At 42.7% G+C, this 23,971-nt stretch overlaps 2 protein-coding genes and 1 pseudogene across 2 annotated transcripts in view; 2 read left to right on the top strand and 1 right to left on the bottom strand.

Annotated features, from left to right (window-relative positions):
* The window catches only part of LOC130196675 (protein NLRC5-like), a 1,158,129-nt gene that overhangs the window by 639,976 nt on the left and 494,182 nt on the right, over positions 1–23,971 (top strand).
* The window catches only part of LOC130196681 (protein NLRC3-like), a 223,339-nt pseudogene that overhangs the window by 20,451 nt on the left and 178,917 nt on the right, over positions 1–23,971 (top strand).
* The window catches only part of LOC130196679 (NACHT, LRR and PYD domains-containing protein 12-like), a 373,575-nt gene that overhangs the window by 271,231 nt on the left and 78,373 nt on the right, over positions 1–23,971 (bottom strand). The window contains 2 exon segments of the mRNA XM_056419002.1: positions 12,867–13,040; positions 16,322–16,495. Of these exon segments, the coding sequence (XP_056274977.1) occupies positions 12,867–13,040; positions 16,322–16,495 (348 nt within the window).

Here is a 23,971-nt window from a genome sequence, read left to right as displayed (position 1 = left end):
TTGGGGCAGGCCCGGGTGGAAACGGGCGAAACATCAGCAAAACAAGCTTTGGGGCGTCAGAACAAGACCAGCTGCTCTCTGCATCATCAGCACTCAGCTGATCACTTCCATCTGGGAGAGAGAAGAAGACAACAGAAGAGATGGATCAGTGTCTCCAGAGACTCCCTCCATCAGCTGCCAGTGAAGCAGCACATCAGTAGAAGAGAAACAGGCTGGGTCATCTAGGCTGAGTCTTTGCTGAGGGCCCTGAACGCATCATGACTGCAGAACCAGAGAGGTGTTCACTGCCCGCTGTGAAGATGGACTTCGCTGCAGTAAAGCAGCCACTGTCCTGCTACATCCAGAGAATACATTCTCCACATGATGTCTTGAAGTTTGGTTTCCAGGATATCTGGAACTTCCTCAACATGAACAAAGCAGCACTAGTGGATGTTTCAGTGAATGATGATCGTCCATGGAGGAAACGACTGAGCAGTGAAACACCAGCTACAGTTGTTGTTTCTAAATGTAATGCTGGTTCTCTGAAGTGAGAGCCAGTGGTGTGCCGGCTTCAGTCAGACTGATCTCAGAGCTCCAACCAAGACCAGCAGGAGTTTGATAGTTTGATGAATGAGGACCACTGCCCTAACACTGATGCAGCTGGATCCAGTTCACTCCTGTGACGTCAACAACAACAACACATATACTCAAACCCTCTCCTGACCTCAGAGTCTCCAGTCTATAACGTGGACTCTCCAGAAAACCAGTCAGCAGCTTCACTCCTGAATCCTGCAGCTGGTTTCCTGTCAGATCCAGTTCTCTGAGACTGGAGGGGTTTGACTTCAGAGCTGATCCCAGAGAAGAACAGCCTTCCTCTGTGATCCCACAGCGTGACAGTCTGTAAACACACAAAACAACACACAGAGTTTATTATATCAATACACAATGAATCATTATTGACATCATGAACACGAGTGGCTTTCACTTTGGTTTCATCTTCTTCTGTAAACAGACATTTAGTTAAAATCCCGTCAGTGAAAGAAGAAGAAAAGATGACAGAAACAATCTGTTCATCATCCAATCAGATGAGTTCATGTTTTAATGTGAACTCCACTTCACAAGGTTTCCTGCAGCTGGTAGCAGACGTGGAGAAGCAGCTTACGGCCGGAGGATTCATGACTTCAGAGAGAAGATGAACCTGATCACAAGGATCACAACAAGTTTCATTTCAACACTTATTTCATTTAAATGGATAAATGTTTGGTTCTTTATGTGAATAAATAACTCTTTTATGAGGAACATTGACTCTCTCAATTTTATATATATATATATTTTTTAAAAAAAGTATAAAAAATTCATCAATATTTTGTCTTTTGAGTTACATTCTGGGGGTCAGGCCCCCTTTTTGATGCAAGCTTTAAAATTGACCACCCCCCCAAATGATTTTTTTCCCCCTGGCCGATTCCGCCCAGACCTGTAACTAAACCTATCATCGAATATTAATAAAAAAAACCATTATATTTGTGTTTTTCAATGCCCCAAAAGACGCTAAAGAAATCAAAAGAACAGAAAAGAATGCATATATGAGACAAAAGAACAGAACAACAAAACACAGTAGTCAGAAAAAAAGCATTAAATTTATGTATCCAGAAGATTTAAAGGTGGTAAGAATGAGTCTCTGAAGGCTGAGTTCAATCACTCAAAACTGATCCCCAAAAGTGTTTGTTTACAAACAATGAAAACAGTATTATACATGAAAAAATCATCAAAACCACAGTGCTTTGGATGAAAACTAAAGTTATCTTTGATACAGTGGAGATTAGACAGAATATGATCAAACTGGTATAGCACCAAGTTCTGTACCATCTGTAGTCATAACAAGTGATCCTGAAAATATCACAGGAGACATGAATGAGGACCTGCTTTGGACCCCTGACTCTTGGCCCGGATCATTTGGCCTCTGAACCTTTGGCCCTTGACCATTTGGCCTGACCTTCAGGCTCTGACCCTTGGCCCTGACACTTATGCCCATGACCGTTGGTCCTGACTTTTTGACCTCTGACCTTGGCCCCCTGAATTGGCTCTGACCATTTGCTGCCCCTTTTGGTCCGACAAAAGCTGCTCAGCCCCCAGCCTGCCTCACCATGCACCAGCTGGTGCAGGACAATAGGCGGGCTGAAGGGGAGACAGGGGAGACCCAAGGAAAGGACTGAGTCAGAGAGAACCCAGAAAAAACCCCAAGTGAGAACAACAGAGGAGGATTTTGTTAGATGGACTTTGCTGAAGATAAGTTTGTTTAAAAACCCTTTTTTCTAGTTATTAACTATGGACTTTTCTTTTTTGTTGAATAAATAAACCTTTGTCTTTTTAAACATTGATTTTTGCCAGTTTATTTCTGTGAATAGACATGGGACATGACAAAAATATATATATATATATTTTAATATAGGTATATATTATCATCTACTTTTGAGTCTCTCTGAGCATTCTGTGGTGAAGGACCCTGACCTTATCTGACTTTTGATGTTCTCTGTCCCATAGGCCTGTTCAGTAATCCATCAGCAGCATGAGAGAAGTTGTCCATGTCTTTGTAGAGGGACATGAAGGCAGGCTAATGTGAAGTGACATGTCACCGGGAAAATAAACATTGATGGATCAATCTGATCCATCAAACAGTTATTGATTAAACATGAAGGTGCTACACTAGCAGCAGACAGTGAACCCACCTCAGAGTCTCCAGGCTAAAAGTGATCTCCAGAAAACCAGTCAGCAGCTTCACTCCTGAATCCTGCAGCTGGTTTCCTCAGATCCAGTTCTCTGAGACTGGAGGGGTTGACTTCAGAGCTGATCCCAGAGAAGAACAGCCTTCCTCTGTGATCCACTGACACTGTAAACACACAAACAACACAGAGTTTATTATATCAATACACAATGAATCATTATTGACATCATGAACACGAGTGGCTTTCACTTTGGTTTCATCTTCTTCTGTAAACAGACATTTAGTTAAAATCCGTCAGTGAAAAAGAAGAAAAGATGACAGAAACAATCTGTTCATCATCCAATCAGATGAGTTCATGTTTTAATGTGAACTCCACTTCACAAGGTTTCCTGCAGCTGGTAGCAGACGTAGAAGCACTTAGCGGAGGATTCATGACTTCAGAGAGAAGATGAACCTGATCACAAGGATCACAACAAGTTTCATTTCAACACTTATTTCATTTATGTTTGGTTCTTTATGTGAATAAATAACTCTTTTATGAGGAACATTGACTCAAAATATATATATATATATAATATTAATAAAGTATGGTACAAATGCAAGACATTTTGGGGATGTAACCAAAGGACCAATGCCAAAATAATGTCTGACAGAGTTGAGTAATCAATACACTTGAAACAAAGGGGTTTTGTATATTTAAGTTTCAGAAATTTTTTATAATTTATATTTGATTTATGCTCATTTTGAAGAACTAGTTGAATATATTTAAAGATCTTTATGTTAATGACTGACTCCAGCTATTTAGACGCCATGAGCAACAGGAACAGAGCTTGACATGAAAAGTTTTTTACCGAAGACCATGAGATCTTTTTAAATTATTATTTTGTATACTTTTTTGTTTAAATAAATCAAAGAAAAAAATGACTCCTGTCATCAGAGCTCACTGGGCTGCACTTTTATTATGAAACAAACCCAACGCCTTGTCTTTCTGAGTTACAGAGATTTGATGCCCGCTGAAACCCAGGGAAAAGGGTCTAAATTTCTCTGACCAAGAAAAAGGGGTTAAATACTTTTTTTCCCAAATTCTTTTTTAATATGATCTAAGTTATAGTTTGGGGAAAGAACAAAAAAATAGAAAGCGAAAGGTTTCCCGGGGGAAAGACTGCAGTAAATGGATCAAATCGTTCTTCTACTCTCCACCTCTTCCTTCTCCTCCTCCTCCTCCTTCACGTAAAATTATTTCTGATCATCATTCATAAAAAGTGACTCGAATGTTGTAGTATTTTAATTTCTGGTCCTCGTCAGTTCTCAGTGACCCTGGAGGAGCATCGACTGGGGGCGAGTGTCTGCTTCATGAGTCTCATCGACTTCATCCACTCAGCTCGGCCTCATGGTTCACTGTTTATCATTAACTACTTTAATAACTTCCAAAGGTTCAATGTGTGTCCATTTATAGTGTGAAACTAAACCGTCCATGGACAGTAAAACACTCGTAAACCGCCTCCGCCCCTTTTACAACGCACAAGAAACTCCGTGTCACGGAAGTTCACGACAACGTCAACACAATCTGTTGACGGACAGAAAGTTATGTTCATCTTTTCATCACAAAGCTTTAACAAGAGATGTTATTGTCAACAACAACAGTTAGGTTTAGGCCACAACAACAACAGTCTCCTGGGTGCCCCCATGGTGAGGTGGAGGTGGTGGGAGACAGGAGGCCGATGGCTAAGTTATCATCCCTGATGATTACTGTCGATGTGTTTATTACTGTTGGTTAATGTTCACTATTTATATTACTTTGGCCCCGCTTGCTGCTGTAATCCTGTAACTGTGGGACTCCTAAAGGAAAATCTAATCTGTGGTTTAGAGCCATGAAACCACAACGTGCTGCACGACACTGGACTTCTGCTTGAAGAGGACGTCACCTGCTTAGTCACCTGGATGCATTTTATGTTGTGTGTTTCACCACGAATAAAGATCCTCATCGACTGACCATTTACTTTCACTTCATCCTGAGCGACACGTAAAGAAATCAGACAATTCATGTCCACGAAAGCACCCGACCACAGAGGCCAGTTGAGTCCAAAGTAAATCAATCATCTGAGATTCCCCTCTTCATCGGCGTCTCCCGGCTCCTCAGTGATGTCATGTGTCCTCCTCCAGAGACAAACACAGCGCTCTGCAGTGTGTGAAGGAGACACTCCTCAGACTGAAGGCAGCACATCAGGATTCTTCTTCACGGACCAGTTGGAGCTGCAAAGTCCAGTTTCATCGACGCTGTGGACAGCGTCCTCCAGGGCAAGACGTGCATCAAGGCTCTGGCGGCCAGAGGACAGTCCTGCTTCAGCCACAGGGACCAGAGAGTCTCCAGCTGCAGTGACTGGGACATACATGTGGGTTGTACGATGTCATATCTTTGGAATAATGAACATGGTTCCCCCCATTGTTAACCGCAGCCTATTACAGCTCCTTGGTTCTTCCCTTTCACAATAAAAGGCCCGGGCAGAGACCTTCTGGTCAGGAACGACTCGACCCAACAGCGTCCGGGTGCCGTCCTCAGGACATTTGGGCTCTGACCGTTGAGCTGTGAGCAGAATGGAAAGCGAGATTGTTCTTTATTTATTATTTTGCATGTTTTATTTTTCGCTGTGTTCCTAGAAATGTAGAGGAATATATCATGTATTTGCTACACCTCAAATACAATGTTGTGTCATTAAATACATGAATATTGTCCTGGTGTCCACTATGATTGACATTCATAAAAGGACTATTGTCAAGTCAATCACCTGACCTGAATCCAATGGAGCTGCATTTCACTTGCTGAAGACCAAACTGAAGGCAAAATGCCCCAAGAAGCATCAGGAGGTGAAGACAGTGGCAGTCGAGGCCTGGCAGAGCGTCACCAGGGATGAAATCCAGCGTCTGGAGACGTCTCTGGTTCCAGACTTCATGTCATTGACTGCAAAGGATTTCCAGCCAAGTATTACAATTGACAATTACAATGATGATGATGTTAGTTTGTCCAATGACTTTTGATCCCTTAAGAAGGAGGCGCCATGTACAACATGTGTTGTAATTCCTGCACCGTTCATCTGATGAGGAGGTAAAGACCCTCACATTAAAGCTGAAGGTCTCTTAAAGCACATCTGGATTGTTTCATTCAAAATCCATTGTGGTGGTGTACAGAGCCAACATGATGAGGATTGTGTCAATGTCCAAATCGTTCTGGTCCTGACTGTATGTATATATGGATATCTATCAGAACCAGCTTTACATATTTTGAGTCGTCCGCCTCATCCGCAGGCCGGCCGCCGAGGGTCCGGGAGGATTTGGTCCCCGTCCGGGGGAGAAGGAAGCTGGACTTGGACCCCCGAGGCCCTCTTGAGGCAGTGCTCTCCTCTCCTGCAGCCACACACAACCTGAACTCGTCTGCACTGGAGGGGGGGGGGGGGAGTCTCCTGTCTTCTTGTGAACTCTGTGATGATCCGTAGTTTGACTCCCAGGAGGGAATGTACAGTGTTCCTGGTTTCTCTTCCGTCTGCTCTGTGTGTGATGATCTCATCCGCCCACGTGTTTTATGCCTCTCCTCTCTGCTCTCAAACAAACAAACAAACAAACAAACAAATGTACATGGCTTCACATAAGACACATGACACACATGAAGAGGTCTAAAGTCGCCGTGTACACTAAAATCTATATCTGCTAATACATTAGTACTTCATGTTTACTTTATATTTTTATTTTGTTGTATAAATATATACATTTTTATATATATATTTATATATGTATACATATTTAATAAAAATATAGATACAATTAAAAATATATATATGTATATAATTTTTTAAATTATATATATATATATATTTACACAAATTTAAATATATATGTATGCAACATTTTTTAAATATACAGTATATAAACATGATATGTATATTTATATACGTTTGTATGAATGTATATATGTGTGTATCGGAGATGAACAGAAAGCTGAAGTTATTTATTATATATGATGAAGTTATTATTATTCAGAGTCGTTGCAGTTACATGTTGCTGCAACACATCTGTTTGTCAGGAGCGAAGTCGGAGTCGTCCCAACGCATTGTTTTGTTCTTACGTCTCAACAATGAAATCATAGAAACAAGAGGTCGCCTTCAACACATTAATGTCTTCAACTCTTCTTCTGGTTGTGTCATATTGTTGTCATTGTTCACACTGATTATGTGTGTGTAAATATTTTACGCTTTTTTGTTTTTGCTCCCAACTTATAAATTACGTTTCTTGTGATTTAAAGGTTCCACATTCCTTTTAAGTTGACCAGTTATTCACTATTTGATGCTTCTTGATTTCAGGCAGCTTGGTTTATATCTTATTAAATCATTCCACATTTTGAATTCTCAAAATTCAGAGAGACAGAGCTATAAATGAATTAAACAGTAAATAGTAAATAGTAGATTCCCCCCCCCCCCCCAAACAAACAAAACTGAAACACAGGCGTCCCAGCAGGCATTTACATACAGAACAAATACTCACCAATGAGAATAAAATACAACTAATCTAGAGCGTAATTTAAGGTATTTAATCTTCTCAGTGTATAAATATGAATCTGCATTCAGACGTCGCTGTTTCACTTTTCACATTTTACCATTTTCATTTAATTTCCTGAAATAAAATCAAAGTTTCAGTCCCATTTCATAGAAGTGCCAGTGTGTCATTTGTTGTGAGACTTCCTCCATTCACGTGTTAAAGTGAACAACACATATAAAGTGAACAATACATGTATTCAAGAATAAATCATCAGCATTTGAAGGTGCAATGTGTAATGACTGTCAAATCTGCTCCAGGCAGACAGGGGGCAGCGTTTCCCCTCTGCTGCTGGGTTCACGCACTCTAATTTTAAAGTTTATATAAAAAGAACAACTACTGACAGCGTAAAAAGACGCCAAAAAAATGTAATATAACTGCTGAAACTCTAAGAAGCGATCAGAATAACGGCGCTATCTTGGCGTGTGACGTTCATGTGTTTTTACGACATACTCTACTGTGGCATGTCTTGTGACATTTCTATGTCTAACAATATTATGACTCTTATAATATATTTTGATATCAAATTTAAATGCCATACTATGACATAGTTGATTTGTTATGACATACAAATGAGGACTTATGAGATACTTTTTTAAAGGCTATTTTTTTTACATCTTATACTATTATTTTGTAATGACTTTTTATGCCATAATATCATATTTGTCAGGTTCTTGTCACGGGGTGGGGCTCAGGCGCAGAGAGACAGGCAGGACTCAGATGTGAATAACAAAAAGACTCTTTAATCAGACAAAACGTCCAAAAGGGGGCAGGCAGGGAATCGGGGTCAGGGCAAGCAGGCAGGGTCAAACAGGCAGGTCAAGAATATCCAGGCACAGGGAAGACGGAACCAAAGACAACAACTAGACAACGAGGAGAAGAGGAGACACTGCAGACAGCAGGTCAATCGTTTACCCCGGCGGACACAGATGGATCTAAAGAGCCCAATACAGGGAGAACTGGATGTGCAGTTATCGTTCCTTTAACTATGAGGTCAGACGAAGGTCATCAGACCATCTGTCGTGTTGACAGTTGAGGCTTTGGCCGTCTGACCAGCGCTGCAGTGGGTGGAGGAGCTTCAGGTCAGAAAGGTTGTCATTGGTTCAGATTCCAGTTCAGCGTTATCATCATTACAGTCACATCTCATAGCAGGCAGGATATAATCAACGACATCTAGGAAACACTGCTCCCACTTAGTCAGGTGGTATTTTGGTGGCATTCATGTGGGTGCCAGCACAGAGACGGGTAAAGGGAAACGAAGCGGCAGAAACATCAGCAAAACAAGCGTTGGAACGTCAGAACAAGACCAGATGCTCTCTGGATCATCAGCACTCAGCTGATCAATAACATCTGGGGAGAGAAGAAGAAGACAACAGAAGAGATGGATCAGTGTCTCCAGAGACTCCCTCCATCAGCTGCCAGTGAAGCAGCACATCAGTAGAAAGAGAAACAACAACAACAACAACAACAACAACAACAACAACAACAACAACACATATATTCAAACCCTCGACTGACCTCAGAGTCTCCAGTCTATAATGTGGACTCTCCAGAAAACCAGTCAGCAGCTTCACTCCTGAATACTGCAGCTGGTTTCCTCTCAGATCCAGTTCTCTGAGACTGGAGGGGTTTGACTTCAGAGCTGATCCCAGAGAAGAACAGCCTTCCTCTGTGATCCTACAGTATGACAGACTGTAAACACACAAAACAACACAGAGTTTATTATATCAATACACAATGAATCATTATTGACATCATGAACACGAGTGGCTTTCACTTTGGTTTCATCTTCTTCTGTAAACAGACATTTAGTTAAAATCCCGTCAGTGAAAGAAGAAGAAAAGATGACAGAAACAATCTGTTCATCATCCAATCAGATGAGTTCATGTTTTAATTAGGGCTGTGAAACGATTAAAAGTTGTAATCGGGTTAATCACAGGTTTCTGTGGATTAATCATGATTCATCACATATTACCGATATTCTCGGTATATTTTGTGAGAACATAGAGATTATTGACAAAAGACGGATATATACATTTATACATTCTTCTATACAATGGTGCTGCAACTCAGCAGTTATTTAGCAGTTTTCTTCCAAATGGAACATTAATACATCTTCATCCTAAACAGAATGTTTAACCCTCCTGTTACCTTTCGGGTCAATTTGATCCCATTCAATGTTTAATGTCGGTGTTCTTTGGGGTCAATTTGACCCCAGGCTGTTTTTCACTGTCAAACATATAAGAAATATCAACTTTTTTATTTATTTAAAGGGCTATTTAGGTAGTCAACAAACAAACATAAAGTACCTCACACTTAAACTTGGGAAGCAATATTAATTCTAATAATTTTCTGGAGGTTTTAATTGCTGGGGTCAAATTGACCCCGAGGGTAAAATATGTTCGTAAATGTAAAGGTAACAGGAGGGTTAAACAGAGCATGTTTCTCTTGTTTGTCAACCATTAACTCCACCATGATACAATCTAAAGGCCTCTAGTCTTCCTCTAGCAGCTGAGGCAAACTGACTGTGGGTTTTCTTCATGAACTGGGCCGTGATGAAAGGGATGATGGGACACCGCTGCAAAGCTGAAACCTCACCGGCCCGGACAGGTGGACAGATTGACAAGGACTTTTTTGCTCGGTCCTGATGCGCGCACGGAGCTCTGTGGCGCGAGACGGAGAACGATAATTGTTAACGCATCGCGAGGAGACAGAAATGACATGCCGCCGTGGAGACACGATCATCAACAGACGCTTAGTGTAATAAAAGAACAAAGACGTGCTCTAGAGAACATGTCAGGGGCGGGCCAATCTCTTTAATGTCATGCGATCTACCAACACTACGCGCGATCGACTGGCAGGTCGCGATCGACGTGTTGAGACCCTGATCTACAGGAAGTAAAAGTCGTAACAAGGTTTCCGGAGGTGAACCTGCGGAAGGATCATTACCGATGAACAGACCGTCTGCATGAGAGCGGACAGAGTTCAGATTGAAGTGGTGTATTGGAAGCTCATTTTGCAAGTGACTTTTTTTTCATCCCGACGACCAACAACAGACGGATTGGAAGCTCATTCTGCGCATGCGTTAAATCCGTTAAAAAAAACAAAACTAGTTAAACCTGAAATTGAATTAACTGAGTTAACGCGTTATTTTTCACAGCCCTAGTTTGAATGTGAACTCCACTTCACAAGGTTTCCTGCAGCTGGTAGCAGACGTGTAGAAGCAGCTTACGGCCGGAGGATTCATGACTTCAGAGAGAAGATGAACCTGATCACAAGGATCACAACAAGTTTCATTTCAACACTTATTTCATTTAAATGGATAAATGTTTGGTTCTTTATGTGTGAATAAATAACTCTTTTTATGAGGAACATTGACTCACTCAAGTAAATATATATATATATCTAATATTAATAAAGTATGGTACATATAGTATACTCATCAATACTCTTTGAGTCTCTCTGAGCGACATTCTGTAGGTGAAGGACAGGGGGCCCCTGACCCTGTGGCCCCTGACATTTTGGTCCCCTGACCCTGTTGCCTTTGACCATTTGGGCCCTGAACCTGTGGCCCCTGACCCTCTGGTCATTGACCCTGTGGCCCCTGACACTTTGTTCCCTGTGACCCTGTGGCCTCTGACCCTGTGGCCCCTGACCCTTTGGCCCCCTGACCATGTGGCCCCTGACCCTTTGGCCCCCTGACCATGTGGCCCCTGACCCTTTGGCCCTTGACCCTTTGGCCCCTGACCCTTTGGTCCCTGACCCTGTGGCCCCTGGCTCTCTGGCCCCTGACCCATTGGCCCTGACCCTTTGGCCCCTGACCCTGTGGCCCCTGGCTCTCTGGCCCCTGACCCATTGGCCCTGACCCTTTGGCCCCTGACACTGTGGCCCCTGACCCTGTGGCCCCTGACCCTTTGGCCCCTGACACTTTGGCCCCTGGCTCTGTGGCCCCTGACCCTGTGGCCCCTGGCTCTGTCCCATAGGCCTGTTCAGTAATCCATCAGCAGCATGAGGCCAGACAAGTTGTCCATGTCGTGCTTGTAGAGGACGACATGCAACGAGGCAGCTGATGTGAAGTGGAACATGTCACCAGGAAATGAAACACTTGATGGATCAATACGTAGATCCATCAAACAGTTATTGATTAAACATGAAGGTGCTACACTAGCAGCAGACAGTGAACCCACCTCAGAGTCTCCAGGCTACAACGTGGACTCTCCAGAAAACGTGGTCAGCAGCTTCACTCCTGAATCCTGCAGCTGGTTGAAGCTCAGATGCAGTTCTCTGAGACTGGAGGGGTTTGACTTCAGAGCTGATCCCAGAGAAGAACAGCCTTCCTCTGTGATCCCACAGAATGACAGACTGTAAACACACAAAACAACACACAGAGTTTATTATATCAATACACAATGAATCATTATTGACATCATGAACACGAGTGGCTTTCACTTTGGTTTCATCTTCTTCTGTAAACAGACATTTAGTTAAAATCCCGTCAGTGAAAGAAGAAGAAAAGATGACAGAAACAATCTGTTCATCATCCAATCAGATGAGTTCATGTTTTAATGTGAACTCCACTTCACAAGGTTTCCTGCAGCTGGTAGCAGACGTGTAGAAGCAGCTTACGGCCGGAGGATTCATGACTTCAGAGAGAAGATGAACCTGATCACAAGGATCACAACAAGTTTCATTTCAACACTTATTTCATTTCAATGGATACATGTTTGGTTCTTTATGTGTGAATAAATAACTCTTTTTATGAGGAACATTGACTCACTCAAGTAAATATATATATATATCTAATATTAATAAAGTATGGTACATATAGTATACTCATCAATACTCTTTGAGTCTCTCTGAGCGACATTCTGTAGGTGAAGGACAGGGGGCCCCTGACCCTGTGGCCCCTGACATTTTGGTCCCCTGACCCTGTTGCCTTTGACCATTTGGGCCCTGAACCTGTGGCCCCTGACCCTCTGGTCATTGACCCTGTGGCCCCTGACACTTTGTTCCCTGTGACCCTGTGGCCCCTGACCCTGTGGCCCCTGACCCTTTGGCCCCCTGACCATGTGGCCCCTGACCCTTTGGCCCCCTGACCATGTGGCCCCTGACCCTTTGGCCCTTGACCCTTTGGCCCCTGACCCTTTGGTCCCTGACCCTGTGGCCCCTGGCTCTCTGGCCCCTGACCCATTGGCCCTGACCCTTGGTCCCTGACCCTGCGGCCCCTGGCTCTCTGGCCCCTGACCCATTGGCCCTGACCCTTTGGCCCCCTGACCCTGTGGCCCCTGACCCTGTGGCCCCTGAACCTTGGGCCCCTGACACTTTGGCCCCTGGCTCTGTGGCCCCTGACCCTGTGGCCCCTGGCCCTGTCCCATAGGCCTGTTCAGTAATCCATCAGCAGCATGAGGCCAGACAAGTTGTCCATGTCGTGCTTGTAGAGGATGACATGCAACGAGGCAGCTGATGTGAAGTGGAACATGTCACCAGGAAATGAAACACTTGATGGATCAATACGTAGATCCATCAAACAGTTATTGATTAAACATGAAGGTGCTACACTAGCAGCAGACAGTGAACCCACCTCAGAGTCTCCAGGCTACAACGTGGACTCTCCAGAAAACCAGTCAGCAGCTTCACTCCTGAATCCTGCAGCTGGTTTCCACTCAGATGCAGTTCTCTGAGACTGGAGGGGTTTGACTTCAGAGCTGATCCCAGAGAAGAACAGCCTTCCTCTGTGATCTCACAGCGTGACAGTCTGTAAACACACAAAACAACACACAGAGTTTATTATATCAATACACAATGAATCATTATTGACATCATGAACACGAGTGGCTTTCACTTTGGTTTCATCTTCTTCTGTAAACAGACATTTAGTTAAAATCCCGTCAGTGAAAGAAGAAGAAAAGATGACAGAAACAATCTGTTCATCATCCAATCAGATGAGTTCATGTTTTAATGTGAACTCCACTTCACAAGGTTTCCTGCAGCTGGTAGCAGACGGTAGCAGCTTACGGCCGGAGGATTCATGACTTCAGAGAGAAGATGAACCTGATCACAAGGATCACAACAAGTTTCATTTCAACACTTATTTCATTTCAATGGATAAATGTTTGGTTCTTTATGTGTGAATAAATAACTCTTTTTATGAGGAACATTGACTCACTCTAGTATATATATATATATATATATATATATATATATATTAGGGCTGGGCAACGATTAACATTTTTAATCGCGATTAATCGCATGATTTCCCTGATTAATCACGATTAATCGCATTTGTATACACAAAATCCAATAATTAATTCAAAAGTAGTGTATAGTGCACTTCTATTTTAAATGTTCTGCCATATGAATGAAAGTGCCATAACATGTGTTGTCCCTGTTAGAGTGAGACACCAGAAAACACTTTCAGTGCAGTTTGTCAATTCCTAGAACTTGACACTTATTTTAAATGTACTGCCATATGAACTAAAGTGAAAAAGAGGACACTTCGTCTGGGGGGGGGGGGGTGCTGAGATTAAACATCTCTCTTGTTCTGCCTGTTTTGTGATATACATGCCTAAAAGGTGCCTAATATTTCTAGACTGAAATAATATCGGCATTATAATTATTATAACTATGATGATTTTTTAGTTGCCTATTTAGTGGAGCCCCTCAGGACGTGGTGCCCTCCGCACAGCGTGAGTGCGCTATGGGAGCGGCGCTGGTCGTGTTATAGCACAAACACCAATGAACTAGTGGAGGCAAGGTGCTCCGTGTTGCCAGATTGGAAATGGTGAAGTATCGCACCAAAGGCTCAAAATGGTTGTATTTGGAGGATAATTATCGTGTATCTGGCAACCCTGAGATCGGTCGACCAATGACTGTTCTCTATTCTGTCAGAGCTCACGCAAGAAGGTGGACCGTAAGGGAGAAACCATTTCCACAACTTGTAAGGGGTAAATACTAGTTTATGAAAACCCAGAGAAACACAAATATCCGACGAAGCAAAATCCCGACATTTTTGGAATCCCAGCCGGACGCATTTTTTAGGTCTCAAAAGCAGGACATGTCCGGGGAAAAGAGGACGTCTGGTCACCCGATGTCCAGTCGTCCCCATGAGAGCAACAGCACGTTGTGAAGCTGTCGCTTTTACAGTCCTCTCCTTTTCATACAACTCGTGTATTCTCCGTGTGATGTGTGTCTTGAGTCTCATACCTGCCGTCATTTGTTGAGATTCTCTAAATGTTTCTCAGACCGACGTCTTCCACAAGACTAACCGGCCTGCAGTCTGTAGCGATCCACTTCGCTGTGACATTGGTGAGCTTCTCTTGGTTGATCTCCTCCCTGCAGCGTCGTCTGCCGAAGCCTCGCTCCACTGTGTTTGGTTGTATGATTCGCATCAACGGTGTGTTTAGCATTTAAATGATATTTAAGACTGGAAGTACTCCGGTGATAAGACAATTCATCTTGGCAGTGGTTACATATGACTTTGTTTCTGTCGACCCCGTCGTCTTTAAGAACTTTAAATTGAAAAGCAACAAACTTAGAGTGAGACACCAGAAAACACTTTCAGTGCAGTTTGTCAATTCCTAGAACTTGAGACTTATTTTAAATGTACTGCCATATGAACTAAAGTGAAAAAGAGGATACTTCGTCTGGGGGGGGGGGTGCTGAGATTAAACATCTCTCTTGTTCTGCCTGTTTTGTGATATACATGCCTAAAAGGTGCCTAATATTTCTAGACTAGAATAATATCGGCATTATAATTATTATAACTATGATGATTTTTTAGTTGCCTATTTAGTGGAGCCCCTCAGGACGTGGTGCCCTCCGCATAGTGCGCTATGGGAGCGGCGGCGCTGGTCGTAGTTTATAGCACAAACACCAATGAACTAGTGGAGGCGGCAAGGTGCTCCGTGTTGCCAGATTGGAAATGGTGAAGTATCGCACCAAAGGCTCAAAATGGTTGTATTTGGAGGATAATTATCGTGTATCTGGCAACCCTGAGATCGGTCGACCAATGACTGTTCTCTATTCTGGGAGATACCATTTCCAAAACTTGTAAGGGGTAAATACTAGTTTATGAAAACCCAGAGAAACACAAATATCCGATGAAGCAAAATCCCGGACGTTTTTGGAATCCCTGCCGGACGCATTTGTTAGGTCTCAAAAAGAGGACATGTCCGGGGAAAAGAGGACGTCTGGTCCCCCGATGTCCAGTCGTCCCCATGAGAGCAACAGCACGTTGTGAAGCTGTCGCTTTGCAGTCCTCTCCTTTTCATACAACTCGTGTATTCTCCGTGTGACGTGTGTCTTGAGGGCGTCTCATACCTGCCGTCATTTGTTGAGATTCTCCATGTTTGTTAAACCGCGAATGACTTTCTTTTCCGGTTCCGCAGCAATCAGTAGCAGACTTTTACAAAATAAAAGCCTGTGAGCAACACACTTTTACAATAATAAAATAAATAATAAAACCTGCGTTAACGCGCGATAAAATAATTGTCGGCGTTAATTAATTGATGTGTTAACGCAAGATTAACGCGTTAACGTGCCCAGCCCTAATATATATATATATATATTAATAAAGTATGGTACATGGTACTCATCAATACTCTTTGAGTCTCTCTGAGCGACATTCTGTAGGTGAAGGACAGGGGGCCCCTTATCCTTTGGCCCCTGACCCGTTATGCGCCTGACCGTTTGGGCCCTGAAGCTTTGACCTCTGACCCTTTGGCCCCTGACACTTTGGCCCCTGACACTGTGGCCCCTGGCTCTGTGGCCCCTGACCCTGTGGCCCCTGACACTTTGGCCCCTGGCTCTGTGGCCCCTGGCTCTGTCCCATAGGCCTGTTCAGTAATCCATCAGCAGCATGAAGCCAGACAAGTTGTCCATGTCGTGCTTGTAGAGGATGACATGCAACGAGGCAGCTGATGTGAAGTGGAACATGTCACCAGGAAATGAAACACTTGATGGATCAATACGTAGATCCATCAAACAGTTATTGATTAAACATGAAGGTGCTACACTAGCAGCAGACAGTGAACCCACCTCAGAGTCTCCAGGCTACAACGTGGACTCTCCAGAAAACCAGTCAGCAGCTTCACTCCTGAATCCTGCAGCTGGTTTCCTCTCAGATCCAGTTCTCTGAGACTGGAGGGGTTTGACTTCAGAGCTGATCCCAGAGAAGAACAGCCTTCCTCTGTGATCTCACAGCCTGACAGTCTGTAAACACACAAAACAACACACAGAGTTTATTATATCAACACACAATGAATCATTATTGACATCATGAACACGAGTGGCTTTCACTTTGGTTTCATCTTCTTCTGTAAACAGACATTTAGTTAAAATCACATCAGTGAAAGAAGAAGAAAAGATGACAGAAACAATCTGTTCATCATCCAATCAGATGAGTTCATGTTTTAATGTGAACTCCACTTCACAAGGTTTCCTGCAGCTGGTAGCAGACGTGTAGAAGCAGCTTACGGCCGGAGGATTCATGACTTCAGAGAGAGGATGAACCTGATCACAAGGATCACAACAAGTTTCATTTCAACACTTATTTCATTTAAATGGATCAATGTTTGGTTCTTTATGTGTGAATAAATAACTCTTTTATGAGGAACATTGACTCACTCAAGTATATATATATATATATTAGGGCTGTGAAACGATTAAAAATTTTCATCGGGTTAATCACAGGTTTTTGTGGATTAATCATGATTAATCACATATTACCGATATTCTCGGTATATTTTGTGAGAACATAGAGATTTATGACAAAAGACGGATATATACATTTATACATTCTTCTATACAATGGTGCTGCAACTCAGCAGTTATTTAGCAGTTTTCTTCCATATGGAACATTAATACATCTTCATCCTAAACAGAATGTTTAACCCTCCTGTTACCTTTCGGGTCAATTTGACCCCATTCAATGTTTAATGTCGGTGTTCTTTGGGGTCAATTTGACCCCAGGCTGTTTTTCACTGTGTCAAACATATAAGAAATATCAACTTCTCTATTTATTTAAAGGGCTATTTAGGTAGTCAACAAACAAACATAAAGTACCTCACACTTAAACTTGGGAAGCAATATAAATTCTGATAATTTTCTGGAGGTTTTAATTGCTCGGGTCAAATTGACCCCGAGGGTAAAATATGTTAGTAAATGTAAAGGTAACAGGAGGGTTAAACAGAACATTTTTCTCTTGTTTGTCAACCATTAACTCCACCATGATACAATCTAAAGGCCTCTAGTCTTCCTCTAGCAGCTGCTGAGGCAAACTGACGGTGTGGGTTTTCTTCATGAACTGGGCCGTGATGAAAGGGACGGCGGGGACACCGCTGCAAAGCTGAAACCTCACCGGTGTTACACCCCTACTGGTTTTCAAACCTACTGGTTTTGCCGCAGTGCAGTGCATTGTATTCTCTTCACATCAGGCGGCGCTCTGTCTCGCTCCAGATCGTCACACATTCACAAACATATTGGAGATCTTTAAGCCTCCGTTCATATCCATTTCGGCGATTACGATTGTATAAGTGAGCAGTGCATCACAGCCACGTAGGAATAAATACATTTTATTAAAAATAAAAATAAAAAGATCGCCCGACCTGGTTTCTTCTCTGTCACGCAAAATGAGACTGCACTCTAAGCCTCGCAGTCTGTGCGCTGTTAACAGATATTAGTTTCAACTCAAGCACTGATATATTCAACCATTCGTCACATCTTTTTGTTTCATGGGAACAGTTTGGCGGAGGGATCTGAAACAACTGGTTACCTTGTTCGGATATTTACACTTTGAAACATGTTTAGCGATGCTTGTTGCACGCAACAGCCACAATACCGACAACAACTAATTGACTTATGAAAGTATAATGATGGTATTGTGAACAGAGATTAGAAACATAACACTGGACAACAGGAAGAATGGAATACTAGTAATGTTCCATCTACAAAACAATGATGAACATATTGCTGGAGCTCTTGAAGCCACATGTCACATCTATTTACGATTGTACAAGTGAGCACTACACGTCACACATGAAGAAACACATATTTTTATAAAAAGATCGCATCATGATACAAAAATAATATTGAAAAACTGTATTGACATAATTCAAGAGTTTAGAAAATGCTGCACAGCTGTCACATCTTGCAATCACAATTCCAATCAAGCAAGGACATAATTAGCAACATCTGTATAAAGGAAACATGTCCAGACAAACAAACGGAAGGGAAAAAAGCCAAGAAGCTTGATGGATCCACGTATGGTGCAAGAATTGCTTCAGTTCAAGCTAACAAATGCATTCCCTTCACATTTCCAAAAAAATGATGTCTGAATATTATTTATAAAAGCATCACAAAACATATTTGGAAGTATTTGAATATCCGCCTAAGGTAACCAATTGTTTCAGGTTGCCTCGACCAAACTGTTCCCATGACGCATACGAGTTGTGACGTAATGGATGAATATCAAAATTACTTGACTTGCAGTTAATATCTAGTGGCATAGTGCATAGACTGCTGCGCTATATAGTCGACAAATTTTGCTTGAAGGAGATCGAAACCAGGTCGTGCTGATCTTTTATAAAAATATGTGTTTCTTCATGTGTGTGATGTGAGGTGCTCACTTGTACAATCGTAAATAGATGTGACATGTGGCTTCAAGAGCTCCAGCAATATGTTCTACATTGTTTTGTAGATGGAACATTACGAGTATTCCATTCTTCCTGTTGTTCAGTGTTCGCAATGTTTCTAATCTCTGTTCACAGTACCATCGTCATTATATACGGGGCCACGAAAGTCAATTAGTTGTTGTCGGTATTATGTGGCTGTTGCGTTGCGAACAAGCATCGCTAAACATGTTTCAAAGTGTAAATATCCGAACAAGGAAACCAGTTGTTTCAGATCCCCTCCGTAAAACTGTTCCCATGAAACAAAAGATGTGACATAATGGTTGAATATATCAATTACTTGAGTTGAAACTAATATCTGTTGGTGCAGCGCACAGACTGCGCGGCTTAGAGTGCAGACTCATTTTGCGTGACAGAGATCGAAACCAGGTCGGGCGATCTTTTTATTTTATTTTTTATTAAATGTATTTATTCCTACGTGGCTGTGATGCACTGCTCATTTATACAATCGTAATCGCCGAAATGGATATGAACGGAGGCTTGAAGATCTCCAGCAATATGTTTGTGAATGTGTGACGAATCTGGTGAGCGAGACAGAGCCCCGCTGCAGATGTGAAGAGAACACAACGCACGCACGCGTAGGGAAACCAGTAGGTTTGAAAACCAGTAGGGGTGTAACACCGGCCCGGACACGGACAGGTGGACAGATTGACAAGTGACTTTTTTTTTGCTCGTTCCCGATGCGCGCGCACGGAGATCGATAAGTGTTAACGCAACGCGAAGAGACAGAGATGACATGCTGCTGTGGAATACGATCAACAACAGACGTTTAGTTTAATAAAAGAACAAAGACGTGCTCTAGAGAACATGTCAGGGGGCGGGCCAATCTTTTTAATGTCATGCGATCTACCGACACTACGCCGCGATCGACTGGCAGGTCGCGATCGACGTGTTGAGACCCTGATCTACAGGAAGTAAAAGTCGTAACAAGGTTTCCGGAGGTGAACCTGCGGAAGGATCATTACTGATGAACAGACCGTCTGCATGAGAGCGGACAGAGTTCAGATTGAAGTGGTGTATTGGAAGCTCATTTTGCAAGTGACTTTTTTTCGTCCGACGACCAACAACAGACGGATTGAAGCTCATTCTGCGCATGCTAAATGCTTCTTTAAAAAAAAACTAGTTAAACCTGAAATTGAATTAACTGAGTTAACGCGTTATTTTTCACAGCCCTAATATATATATATATATAATAAAGTATGGTACATATAGTATACTCATCAATACTCTTTGTGTCTCTGAGTGACATTCTGTAGGTGAAGGACAGGGGGTCCCTGACCCTGTGGCCTCTGACCCTTTTGGCCCCAGACCCTTTGGCTGACCCTTGGCCCTGACCCTTGGCCCCTGGCTCTGTCCCATAGGCCTGTTCAGTAATCCATCAGCAGCATGAAGCCAGACAAGTGTCATGATTGTATATCAGGTATAATTAAAATCCTTGAGGTCCAGTTAGAGAGTTTCCTCACTAAAGGTCAGAACATCAATGTCAGATATGCGCTCTATGATTTTGTGCCATATGCATTGAAGTAGCCAACAGTTGTATTAACGTGTGTATGTAGTAAACAACTGACTGTCAAGTTAAAGTGTCACACCGCGGGGAGGTTTGTCTTGTCTTGGGTTTCTGTCTCGTAACTTCCTGTTTTATTTTGAAGTCTAACTCCCCCTCTCGTTTCAGGTCACTTGCTCTTCCTCATGTGTCACCGGTGTGATGGTCCCCCCTGACCCCTGATGGTCCCCCCTGACCCCTGACGGTCTCCACCTGACCCCTGATGGTCTCCACCTGACCCCTGACGGTCTCCACCTGACCCCTGATGGTCTCCACCTGACCCCTGATGGTCTCCCCTGACCCCTGATGGTCCCCCCTGACCGTACTTTTACTGCAGTAAATGGATCAAATCGTTCTTCTACTCTCCACCTCTTCCTTCTCCTCCTCCTCCTGTAAAATTATTTCTGATCATCATTCATAAAAAGTGACTCGAATGTTGTAGTATTTTAATTTCTGGTCCTCGTCAGTTCCCAGTGACCCTGGAGGAGCATCGACTGGGGGCGAGTGTCTGCTTCATGAGTCTCATCGACTTCATCCACTCAGCTCAGCCTCATGGTTCACTGTTTATCATTAACTACTTTAATAACTTCCAAAGGTTCAATGTGTGTCCATTTATAGTGTGAAACTAAACCGTCCATGGACAGTAACACACTCATTAAACCCGCCTCACGCTTTTACAATGCGCACAAGAAACTCCGTGTCAGCGGAAGTTCACGACAACGTCAACACAATCTGTTGGACAGAAAGTTATGTTCATCTTTTCATCAACCAAAAGCTTTAACAAGATAAAGTATGTGCCATTGTCAACAACAGTTAAGTTTAGTTACAACAACAACAGTCTCCTGGGTGTCCCCATGGTGAGGTGGAGGTGGTGGGAGACAGGAGGTCGATGGCCAAGTTATTACTGTCGATGTGTTTATTACTGTTGGTTAATGTTCACTCTTTATATTACTTTGGCCCCGCTTGCTGCTGTAATCCTGTAACTGTGGGACTACTAAAGGAATATCTAATCTGTGGTTTAGAGCCATGAAACCACAACGTGCTGCTTAACACTGGACTTCTGCTTGAAGAGGACGTCACCTGCTTAGTCACCTGGATGCATTTTATGTTGTGTGTTTCACCACGAATAAAGATCCTCATCGACTGACCATTTACTTTCACTTCATCCTGAGCGACACGTAAAGAAATCAGACAATTCATGTCCACGAAAGCACCCGACCACAGAGGCCAGTTGAGTCCAAAGTAAATCAATCATCTGAGATTCCCCTCTTCATCGGCGTCTCCCGGCTCCTCAGTGATGTCATGTGTCCTCCTCCAGAGACAAACACAGCGCTCTGCAGTGTGTGAAGGAGACACTCCTCGACCAGAAGGCAGCACATCCAGGATTCTTCTTCACGGACCAGTTGGGAGCTGCAAAGTCCAGTTTCATCGGCCGCTGTGGACAGCGTCCTCCAGAACAAGACGTGCATCAAGGCTCTGGCGGCAGGACAGTCCTGCTTCAGCCACAGGGACCAGAGAGTTCTCAGCTGCAGTGACTGGGACATACATGTATGGGTTGTACGATGTCATATCTTTGGAATAATGAACATGGTTCCCCATTATTGTTAAATCAAGACCTAATGGACACAGCTCCTTGGTTCTTACCTTTCACAATAAAAGGCCCAGGCAGAGACCTTCTGGTTGTAGGTCCACTGACTCGACCCAACAGCGTCCGGGGTGCCGTCCTCTAGGATATTTGGGGCTCTGACCCCGTTGAGCTGTGAGCAGAATGGAAAGCGAGATTGTTCTTTATTTATTGTTTTGCATGTTTTATTTTTAATATTCCTAGAAATATGAGGAATATATCATGTATTTGCTACACCTCAAATACAATGTTGTGTCATTAAATACATGAATATTGTCCTGGTGTCCACTATGATTGACATTCATAAAAGGACTATTGTCAAGTCAATCACCTGACCTGAATCAATGGAGCTGCATTTCACTCTGCTGAAGACCAAACTGAAGCGCAAAATGCCTCAAGAAGCATCAGGAGGTGAAGACAGTGGCAGTCGAAGCCTGGCAGGCGTCACCAGGGATGAAATCTAGCGTCTGGAGACGTCTCTGGTTCCAGACTTCATTTCATTGACTGCAAAGGATTTCCAGCCAAGTATTACAATTGACAATTACAATGATGATGATGTTAGTTTGTCCAATGACTTTGATCCCTTAAGAAGGAGTTTGCCATGTACAACATGTGTTGTAATTCCTGCCGTTCATCTGATTTATGAGGTAAAGACCCTCACATTAAAGCTGAAGGTCTCTTAAAGCACATCTGGATTGTTTCATTCAAAATCCATTGTGGTGGTGTACAGAGCCAACATGATGAGGATTGTGTCAATGTCCAAATCGTTCTGGTCCTGACTGTATGTATATATGGATATCTATCAGAACCAGCTTTACATATTTTGAGTCGTCCGCCTCATCCGCAGGCCGGCCGCCGAGGGTCCGGGAGGATTTGGTCCCCGTCCGGGGGAGAAGGAAGCTGGACTTGGACCCCGAGGTCTCTTGAGGCAGTGCTCTCCTCTCCTGCAGCCACACACAACCTGAACTCGTCTGCACTGGAGGGGGGGGGGGGGGAGTCTCCTGTCTTCTTGTGAACTCTGTGATGATCCGTAGTTTGACTCCCAGGAGGGAATGTACAGTGTTCCTGGTTTCTCTTCCGTCTGCTCTGTGTGTGATGATCTCATCCGCCCACGTGTTTTATGCCTCTCCTCTCTGCTCTCAAACAAACAAACAAACAAACAAACAAATGTACATGGCTTCACATAAGACACATGACACACATGAAGAGGTCTAAAGTCGCCGTGTACACTAAAATCTATATCTGCTAATACATTAGTACTTCATGTTTACTTTATATTTTTATTTTGTTGTATAAATATATACATTTTATATATATATATATATATGTATACATATTTAATAAAAATATAAATACAATTTAAAATATATATGTATATAATTTTTAATTATATATATATATATATTTACACAAATTTAAATATATATGTATGCAACATTTTTTAAATATACAGTATATAAACATGATATGTATATTTATATACGTTTGTATGAATTTATATATGTGTGTATCGGAGATGAACAGAAAGCTGAAGTTATTTTTTATATATGATGAAGTTATTATTATTCAGAGTCGTTGCAGTTACATGTTGCTGCAACACATCTGTTTGTCAGGAGCGAAGTCGGAGTCGTCCCAATGCATTGTTTTGTTCTTACGTCTCAACAATGAAATCATAGAAACAAGTGGTCGCCTTCAACACATTAATGTCTTCAACTCTTCTTCTGGTTTTGTCATATTGTTGTCATTGTTCACACTGATTATGTGTGTGTAAATATTTTACGCTTCTTTGTTTTTGCTCCCAACTTATAAATTACGTTTCTTGGGATTTAAAG

Source organism: Pseudoliparis swirei, chromosome 7 (genome assembly GCF_029220125.1).
Source record: "Pseudoliparis swirei isolate HS2019 ecotype Mariana Trench chromosome 7, NWPU_hadal_v1, whole genome shotgun sequence".
Taxonomy (NCBI): Eukaryota; Metazoa; Chordata; class Actinopteri; order Perciformes; family Liparidae; genus Pseudoliparis; species Pseudoliparis swirei.
The sequence above is the reverse complement of the archived record's forward strand: the minus strand, read 5'-3'. Positions and strand labels throughout refer to the sequence as shown.